Here is a 10,121-nt window from a genome sequence, read left to right on the forward strand (position 1 = left end):
ATGTTCAAATGCAGGGTTTCCAATGGACTGATGTACTTCCTATGTACCTAAGCTATCCTTCACTACAGTCATGCAAATCAGATGATATACATGTATTTCTGTCTTTCCCCATTATCATCAGGTTTTGAAATACCTGTGGGTTTCAACTGTGACTTACTTCAGATTTCACTTTGTAATAAGTAGGGTACTATTGTTTATGCAAGGCTTTCGTTAATACACAGAAAGGGAGTGTTTTAGTTTTGTTTTTTGTTTTTTGTTTTTTTGTTTTTTGTTTTTTTGTTTTTTGTTGTTGTTTTTTGCATTCTAGAAGGGAGTGGGATTAGTTGTAGACCCCCACAGAGTCAAAACTCGTTCAGAAGCAAAGAAAGGCTGAACATTTCACAGGGGACTTCAGGAGGCAGCTAGTCTACCCTGCTATCTTTAGGTATACTCTACATTTTCATTACAACAATTAAGATCAAAACTGTGTTAAAACAACCTGAAGTTATAAGAAGTAGATTTAGAAGGGCCAGAGGTTATCTTTTTACCTACATGTACACTGTATGCACTCAGGACACGTGGTTCAGTAGATACTGCTGCCAAGTATTAGCAAGTAACTTTCTGGTGTTCTCACCTGCAGAGAACCCTGCTTGTTCTGGACCATTTAACTATTCATTAACATTGACCCAGGAGAGGAGAAATTAAAAAATTAAAGAGGGAAGATTAAGCAATTAGCTTGTTTCTTTTCTCTTTCTCTCTCTCTTACTTTCTTTCCTCCTTTTTTCTTCTTCCTTCCTTCCTTCCTTCCTTCCTTCCTTCCTTCCTTTCTTTCTTTCTTTCTTTCTTTCTTTCTTTCTTTCTTTCTTTCTTTCTTNTTCCTTCCTTCCTTCCTTCCTTCCTTCCTTCCTTCCTTTCTTTCTTTCTTTCTTTCTTTCTTTCTTTCTTTCTTTCTTTCTTTCTTTCCTTCCTTCAGGTAAGACTAGCAAGAGATTCAGATACCTTAGAAGAATGAAGAGTGAAATGTCCGCTATCAGTGTGGTGCAGTAATCTATGCCAAGAACTAATCAGAAAGTCACATGGCAGTCTGGAGCAAACACTAGCATGGTCACTGAGGGTGGACTTCAGGTCCCCAGGGCCTGTTGAATACAGAACTACGACCTAAGAAAGAAAATAAGAATGTATCCTTCTTTTCTAATTGTGGCAGGGGACATAACTAGTTGTACATTTATATTTTATACATAAATTTATATTTTAAATTTTGTTCACAAGTTAATGTCGAATAAAAAAGGCATATGTGTGTACATACACTTTTAACTTAAATAAAAAGAAATGAGCATACAGCAAAAGCCAAGTCTAAGGTAATTAGAAGATTCTGAAGGTACTCCAGCTCAAAATTGACCAGTGCAGGCCAGGGCTCTAAAGCAGAGGGCCTTGATGCTCTCTCTCTCTCTCTCTCTCTCCTTTTCAAAGAAACCTCCACAGCATCCTTCCAGTTCCTCCAGAAAAGCTGAAAGAAAGGAAAGGAACACTGATTTGAAACTAAGGGGCAGATGATTAATTCAACCATGGGGGGCAAGAGAGAACCTAAAACATATTTTGAGAAATATTCTTTTAGGGTTCCTAGGACTGAGGCAATCAGGTAGCAGTACCACTTTAAGTATTTGACAAGGAACAAGTCACTGGAGGGAGAGACGCTTTTCCTAAGTTTAGCAATAAAAGCAAAAGTTTGTCTCCCAGAAGACTGCTGCACATTTTGCTGGGCTAAACCAAAAATGATGGCTTCCGAGCCTAGGCTGTCCTTGTTGGAGGGCATGACGCGCCATAGATTTTTATTTTCACGAAACACACTCCCAGAGGCCTGTGGCCTTCCAGACAGCAGCTGGCGCCAGGCAAAGGCATAGCCTCCGGCCTGAGAAGCTACTGGCTAGGGCTCCGCTCCACTCTTGGCTGCGCATCTTTGGCAGCGCTGGCCAGCACCACAGCCGAAGCTTCAGGATTCGAGCAGACGCTGTCCCCTTCTGGAAGGGCCTTGGGGGGGCTAGCAACTGGAGGTTGCTCTGCGGATTTTAGGCATGGGACCTGGTTTGAAGGAAAGGAGGGACTAGGTTTGGAGAAGAGCTGGCGCCTCTTAAAACTCTTGGTGCCTAAAATGAGTGAAATGGTGGCCAAATACAGCGGAGGGAGATTATCTCGCTTTTCAATATCCAGGACTTCTGGATGCGCCAGCGATGTGTGCAGCAACTGTCGATTTGGCAGCAAACTGGACTCGGTCAATTGCAGTTCCTTTCTCACTTCAAGCTTACCTCCCTCAGAGCGGTGCTCCGACTGTCTTCCCAGCCTCCAGGTGGGAGGGAGCTGAGCGAGAAAGAATCAAAAGTCAGCTTGCTTTTGCTCTCTGCTGGTGGCAGATGCGCAGCTGGTTGGTTTTAAGCAGGTTGGTGTTGGAGGAGGAAAGCATCTTTGCTAGCTTGGGGCGGAGGATGCTCAACGGGTTTGGAGGAAGAGGTTGGGAGTAGAGTTGTATGGATTATTGGTGGAAGAACATGATGTGGCATGCTAGATGCTTCCCCAGCCACCGCCCGGAGCCCCTTGGAGAAGAGGAGGTGAAGAGGGCGTGGGGGTGGGGGCCGCCTGACAGCCCAAGGAGCGAGTGGTGGCCAAGGGGGCTGTCTCTTTAAGCGCTCCGGAGGGGCTGGGGCCAGAGGGCGGCGAGCGCGTTGCCATGGCACCGGGGCTGCGGGGGCTGCAGGACCGCTGGTCTCACTGGTCTCTAGTCGCCGCCGGCAGTGCAGGGCTGTGCAGCTCTCGGGCTACAGTGCCCGGGGTTGGTTTGGCCGGCCACTGCTAGCAGGGCGCTGTTGCGGGTGTCGCCTGCTGGGGTCGAGCTGCTGCGGTGCCCTCCGCAGCAAGACGCACGTCGCGGTCCTCGAGAGCGAGCCCGGCACTAGCAACTTCTGCTTGGCGAGCCTAACTTCTGAGCGGGCTTCGGACTTAAGGATCCCGAGCTGCGCACCGCGCGCAGTTGGGGCGGTGGCCCCGCCGGCTCACCGTCACCGTCACCGAGATGACCTCCCCACTGTGCTTCTGGTGTTTCTGCGTCTGGGCCGCTGCCAACTGGCCGCCAGGAAGCGCCCTACAGCTCCAGCCCGGCATGTAAGTGGCGCTCGCCAGCTCCAGAACGCGCGGGGACAGCGGCTTCGGTCCGTGCGCCCTCGCCCTATCCGAGCAAAACGGTGGCAGAGGCAGAGACTAGGTCTCTCTGGGAAGCTGTGGAGGTATTGGGGTTCTACCAGGCACTAGACACGAGAACTTGGGGATGTCATTGACTGGTTTGGGGAGGGAACATAATCACACATACTAGACCTCGGGAGCGCCACCGCCCAGCAGAACTACTGCCAATGGTCCAGTGCTTTCAACCTGATTTTTTTCAAAGAACCCGACAGACATCACTCCCCCTTCTCGCCCCAGAGTTTGAGTGTTTGTATGCGCCTGTATGTGTTTCACTTAATTTCATGTTTGGGGCGTAACTGGCCACATTCTACAAGGCGTTTGCCTGAAATCTTCTCGAATGGAAAAAATCTTGACATTTAGTGTGTGTGTGTGTGTGTGTGTGTGTGTGTGTGTGTGTGTGTGTGTGTATCTGTAATCCAGTGTTTTTTTTTTTTTTTTTTTGTGAGGTATGATGAAGAATGGATTATTTCACAGGTCTGAGGAGAGAAGCAAGGAGCCAGCAAAAGCACGTGTCAGCAGCTTAGGTTAGTTGGAGAGTTAGGAGGAAGGGGTACAGGGAGGATTCCTTCTGCATTAGAAATGGGTATGGCTGGGAAATGTCTAGTTTCTGTCCCCTGTGGAGCGCTGGGAGAAGTTCCTAGAAAGTCTATTAGCCCGGTCTCCTTCGCTGGCTGGAGAAGTTTTTGCCAGATCTTGCTTTACACCAGGATCTCCAGCTTTGAACAGTCTGGCGGAGAAGCTCAAATTCTGCTTTTCCTGCATGCTCTTGGGCAGTTATGAGCAGACAGCAAAGCCTTTTGAACATCTTATCCTCTTCTTCACTTTTCTGAAATACAAATATTATGCAATAGCAAAGTGCTTTAGAGAAATAGCCTAAAGCTTCACTTTTTCATATAAAAAAAATACTGTTTGGGGTCCACTTTACATCTCAATATTTTATCCTTTGTGAAATTCAGTTTGCTACCCGGTCACTGTACAAGCCATTAACTATGAACAGGGCCAGAGTGTCATTGTATCTCACAACTTCATGACTACACAGATGCTAGATGTGGATCCCTCTGCCATGTGAGGAGTTATTATGAGCTTGGTTTCCCTGGAATTGATAAGATTTGCATTGCTTACTTTGAAGAGGTGAGTTTGGACTCTTCAGTTTATCTCAGAAGCATCACTCTGGATAACCTCTGCCTGTCGAAAGCAGACATCTTATACATTGGTTTAGAGCAAACTTGTGTTAGCTGTGTCAATGTGGTCCCGAGTTGCCTTGCTTGCTAGGTAGTCTCAGTCACCCACGCATGATAAACAATCCCAGTGGGGAGACACACTCCACTCCACTCTTATGAGAGAGTGTTTATCTTCGTTCAGTGTTGATTTGACCTGGAAGGATGATCTCTCTCTCTCTCTCTCTCTCTCTGTCTCTCTCTCTCTCTCTCTCTCTCTCTCTCTCTGTTGTTTAATAACTGTAGCTCATTTATATATCAGGTGAGATGAAGTCAGATACTAAACCAAATATAAATTCTTCAAACATTTAATTGAAATGTGTTTACAAATGAATTGCTGAAGTCACTCTGATGATTTTTAATACTTTGTGGTAGGGGAAATTCGGTCATATTTGTATTCAGTCCTCTCTGGTGCTAGAGTTTGCTTATTAACAACCACTGTAGTTTCTATTGCCAGGTTTCTTTGTAATTCTTGGGATATGGAATACAGCTGTACAGAGCACTGGGCCCTGGCAGTGCACCTGCCTATTTGGTAAATGTGAGAGAATTCTTCCTGAGATTATTATTGACCTCCAAGGTCTATGACCAGAGAAAGCAGGCTTCAGATGAGGTAATGACCCTTAATGAAATCAGGCCATCCTTCTGGCCCACACTTATAGGCCATCAACACAGGAAAGAGTTGTATGTAGCTTGTCTTAGAGGACAAAGGGGCAACTAACAAGTAGTCAGATTTATACATGCCTTACATTTATGACTGCTTTTCTTAGACAGCAAACTCATTTAAAACTTTATGAGTGTGACAAGTTATGTGTGCCATGGGTTTTCCAGTTCTCATGATGATCGCTCCATCTGAGGCTTTTGTTTGGTCACATTCTGAAGCTTTTGGATGACTAATGTGAGGCTGGTTCAAAGAATCAGCCGGATGCTGAAATGCTCTTGTGTGAGTGGACATCACAAACCACAGCCCCTTGGATTCTTATTTAGAGAACAGATGACTTCTAGCTACTCATTTAAACCTGAGTTTGCATTTACCAGTCCTGAGCGCCAAGCAGTGCTCTCTCTCTCATGCTCAAAAATTAGGAAGAGGCATAGCCAGAACTGAGCACAGATAGTTTGGGCTTCTTCCTTTATTTCTTTTCCTCCTCCTCCTCCTCTTCTTTTCCTCCTCTCCCTCCTCTTCCTCCTCCTCTCCCTGCTCCTCCTCTTTCTCTTCCCCTTTCTCCCCATCTTCTTTCTTTTCTTTCTCTTCCTCTTTCTCTTCCTCCTCCCCCCTCCTACCCCTTCGCTTTCCCCTCCTCCTCTTTCTTGTTTTTGACAAGGGGTTTATGCAGTCCTTGCTAGACCTGATCTCACCTACTCTGTATGTGAATGTGTCCTTGAACTCCTGATCCTTCTGCCTGTACCTTGCAAGTACTGAGTTTACAAGTAGGCCTGGACTGCCACATCTAGTTCCAGGACATCCAGGCATAGACTGTATTGATGGAAATTGCTTTAATTTTTCCACATCTTCTCAGTGAGATCAAAGCTGATATTTTCAACTTAGGGGAGGTTAAGGCACTTTGGGAAGCTTTGCAAGCACTCTAGGTTCTGTAGACCGTCTGTGCTCCATTTGAGTCCTAATTGCCTCACAATGCATGGGGTAGTCCTTACCAGGGAGTTCTGATTTTTCTCTACCCACTGAAGACTATTCATGAGAAACTCCCAGAAGCTACTTGGACATGGCCTTATGACATGTTTGTTTATTTGATAGGCTATATCATGCCATACCCCTGAATCATCACTATTCCTCCTGCCTCAGCTGCGTGAGTGCTAGAATTAGAAGTGTAAGCCTCTTGGTTATGACATTTTGATAAGGGGATATTGATAAGTTTACTTATGTTAATGGTTCTCTGTATATTTTTTCCCACAGGACTAAATAGGAGAAGTAAATAAACTTTAACCAAATCTTTGCAGCAGCAAAGGACAATGACCAGCTGACATACAATGTATTACAATTCAGCCTCCCTGGTGTACAATTGTGAACACTTGCAAGGTCAGGTGTGTGACCCAGAAGTCTCCTGCACTGTGTGGGATATCTCACATCCAGCCTCTAACATGGGCATCTCACACAAGCAGTTCTGACATAGAATTTAAAATATGGAATGTAGACATTGTATCCACCTATGTTAGAGGCTCTGCTGTGCAGTGAGAAAAGCCTATATACAGAGGGAAGAAAGAAGAGCTCACAGTGTTTGCGTTTTCAGTCCATGATTGGCTTGTTTTGCCATTTCTGGACTGTGTTGAGGCAGAACACCATTCCCAACAGTGCAGTCGAGCACAAAGTTGCCCACCGTAGTATAGACAAGAAGTAAGGGGGCAGGCAGCCAGGGTGGGAGTTAGCTATATCCTCCCAGGATGTGCCTGTCCTCCAACTAGATCTACCTCCTATTACATCTGATAAATTGAGATTTTATCAGGGATTTATCTATTGACTAGGCCATTGCCCTCAGGAGCCAAACACTTCTCTAAATGCTCACCTCTGAGCGTTGCAATTAAGTCAAGCCTTCTGAGAGGACTACAAACCATATTACTATTCTCCCTACCACAGACATACAGAAATGTGGTCCACACTTCTGCATCTGATGGGGAAACCTGGGGCTAATCTGGGGGAGTCAAGGAGTTCAGAACATGACTGGCTTCATGGCAGAGTGGCATGGTCACCTTTAATCCCATTGCTGTCTCTAGAATCTGTTTCTGTTTGCCATGCTCCCTGATGGTCCCTTCCCCTTCTTCATCTCTGATCAAACTATACACACTCTCATCTTCCTACTAGATCTAAATCTGTTACTTTTTTTTAAAAAAACTCTTTTATTAGATATTTTCTGAATTTACATTTCAAATGCTATACCCAACGTCCCCTATACCCTCCCCCCACCCTGCTCCCCAATCCACCCACTCCCACTCCCTGGCCCTGGCATTCCTCTGTACTGGGTCATACAATCTTTGGAAGACCAAGGGCCTCTCCTCCCATTGGTGGCCGACTAGGCCATCCTCTGCTACATATGCAACTAGATCCACAAACCCCGACACTATTACATATGCCAGAAAGATTTTGCTGACAGGACTCTGATATAGCTCTCTCTTATGAGGCTATACCAGTGCCTGGCAAATACAGAAGTGGATGCTCACAGTCATCTATTGGATGGAACACAGGGTCCCTAATGAAGGAGCTAGAGAAAGTACCCAAGGAGCTAAAGGGGTCTGCAAATCTGTTACTTATATTTAGCAATAGTTGTTCTTTTTGCTATTCCACCAACTGGACCCAAACATGTGCCTTAACGCTTTAGCAATCCAAACTGCCTTGACAGTATTGATGTCATACACTAGGTTCCTGACCTCTGCTTCTATATCTCACACATTCATTTCTTTCTTTGGTCTCTTATGGCAAAAGTTTCTCACTCCTGTCCAAAGCACTCTCTCCTGGATGCTACAGACATCCTGGCATGTTTTCTCTGCATCCCTCTTTTCTTTATTTGTGGCTTCTCATTTGTACAACTTCCTTTCCATTGACAAATATTTTTCTAGTTATGTCTTAAAACCAGCTCATTATTGTTTCTTTCTGTACCCTACTTCTCTGCCCCTCCTCTCCCCATGCCTCCCTCAATCCTTCTCTCTCTCCCTTTCTTTTTCTTTCTTTCTTTGTGTGCATATATGTGTGTGATTATGAAAGTGTAGACCAGCAGATAACTCTTGGAATCTTCTGTCACTTGACACCTTAATTTTTAAAAATAAGAGTCATTTTATTATAATAAATGCACAAATAACAAACACTACAGGTGTAGATAAACATTGCCACTCAAACAAACATTCACCCTCTCAATCTCTGCACATCCCAGCAGCTGTCGGTACAGGTAGAACAGCCATTAACTTAGGGTTTTACACTGTCAATTACATGTGTGCTTAGTTTATGCACTTAGCTACCACCAACAAAGAAAAATCTACAACACAGTTAAAACTTGAAACAATCATTCTATTTCCTTTCATGGCAAGTATCCTTTCCCTGCCTCCTGTCCTTCCTCATCACCTAAAATCAGTCCTGTGTACGGCAGCCACATTTGTTTACATATACATGTAGATATACAGTTACAAGCTAGGATCTGCATATGCAAGAGGACTCTCCTTGTTTTTCTTTCTGAGGTTGGGTGACCTCACTTTATGGCACATGTTCTAAATCCATCAATCGATTTTAAAAATTTAGCAACTTCATTTTTTTCTTACAGCTGAATAGTGTTCCATATTGAACCATATTGTTCCGGATTTTTATTATCTATCTGCTGACTGATGTCACCTAGGCAGGCTCTGTTTCTCGGTTGCAGTGCATGTAGAAACAATAAATATGAATGTGCAAATGTCTTTATCGTAAGTACAGAGTTCTCTGGGGACATGCCCAGGAGTGGAGCAGCCAGGTCATGCAGTAGTTCCATTTTTAACTTTTTGAGAAAACCCATAATAATTTCTGCCTAAATATTGTGGTGGCTAGTTTTGTCAGTTTGACACAAGCTAAAGTCATTTGAAAGTAGGGAACCTCAATTAAGAAAATGCCTCTATAAGATGAGGATACAGGCAAACCTGTGGGAATTTCCTTAATAAGTGATTGATGGGAGAGGGCCCAGCCCATTGTGATTGGAGCCATCCCTGGGCATGTGGTCCTGGGTTCTATAAGAAAGGATGAATAAGCCATGAAGAGCAAGACAGTAAACATCTCTTCCCTACCATGGCCTCTGCATCAGGTCCTGACCTGTCTGAGGATGCATCTGAATTCCTTGGAGGAGGGGCTATGTTGTAGAACTGTAAGCCAAATAATTCCTTTCCTCCACAAGTTATTTCGGTAGGTGTTTCATCACAGCAACAGTGACCCTAAGGCAAATGTACTAATTTTCATTTCTCCTAGCAGTGGATAAATGTACCTCTGTTATCTCAAAGTAGGTTAAGCTTGCTTTTCCTTCATAACTAGGAATGTTGAACAGTTTTAAAAATAGCTGTTGGTCACTTAGTGTTTTGTCCCATCCATTCTCTCCTCCTCCTCTACCTTCTCTTCCTCCTCTTCCTCCTTCTAAGTTGTGTATTCAATTCGTGAAACATTTGTTTGCAATTTTATTTCCTTTGTATTTAATCTCCACAGTTATTTGTAATGTATATTAGTGCTCTCTAAATTATACCTGATAACAATTTTCTCACATTCTCTAGCTTGCCTTGCTCTTATGATGCTCTCTCTCTTTCATTGCACAGAAAGATTTTAATTTCATGTGGTCTCATCTGTTGATACTTGGGACTAATTTCTGTTATACTGAAGTTCTGTTAAGAAACTTCTTGCCTACTCAGAGCCTTCAAGAATATTCCCTATGTTTTATCTAGAAGTTTCTGCATTTCATGTTTTAAATTAAGATATTTTATTCATTTTGATTGATTTTTCTTTCATAGAAGGTAAAAAAATATTAACTCAGTTTCATTCTTCTGAAGGTAGGAATCCAGTTTTGTGCACATCATTTGTAGAATAGGCTATGTATTGTATGTTTTTGACTCTTTTGTCAAAAAATTATCTGTGAATAGTTTTATTTATTTCCGGGTCCTCTATTCAGTCCATTGGCCTACGAGTTTCTCTTCCCTTCCCTTCCCTTCCCTTCCCTTCCCTTCCCTTCCCTTCCCTTCCCTTCC

The 10,121-nt window shown here is 44.0% G+C and overlaps 1 protein-coding gene across 3 annotated transcripts in view; it reads left to right on the forward strand.

Annotated features, from left to right (window-relative positions):
* The first annotated feature begins 1,988 nt into the window (after window positions 1-1,988).
* The window catches only part of LOC110291392 (EGF-like and EMI domain-containing protein 1), a 562,504-nt gene continuing 554,371 nt past the window's right edge, over window positions 1,989-10,121 (forward strand). Inside the window, exon 1 of one of the 3 annotated variants that reach the window (XR_003836207.1) lies at window positions 1,989-2,413. Coding sequence is in view for 1 of the 3 variants with exons in the window: in XM_029475297.1 (XP_029331157.1) it covers window positions 3,044-3,132 (89 nt within the window). In the remaining 2 variants the exon portion in view is untranslated. Of the gene's footprint in view, window positions 2,414-2,719; window positions 3,133-10,121 lie in introns of those variants that run through there. The other 2 variants (XR_003836208.1, XM_029475297.1) reach the window with 2 other exon arrangements.

This window comes from Mus caroli, chromosome 3 (assembly GCF_900094665.2).
Source record: "Mus caroli chromosome 3, CAROLI_EIJ_v1.1, whole genome shotgun sequence".
NCBI lineage: Eukaryota > Metazoa > Chordata > Mammalia > Rodentia > Muridae > Mus > Mus caroli.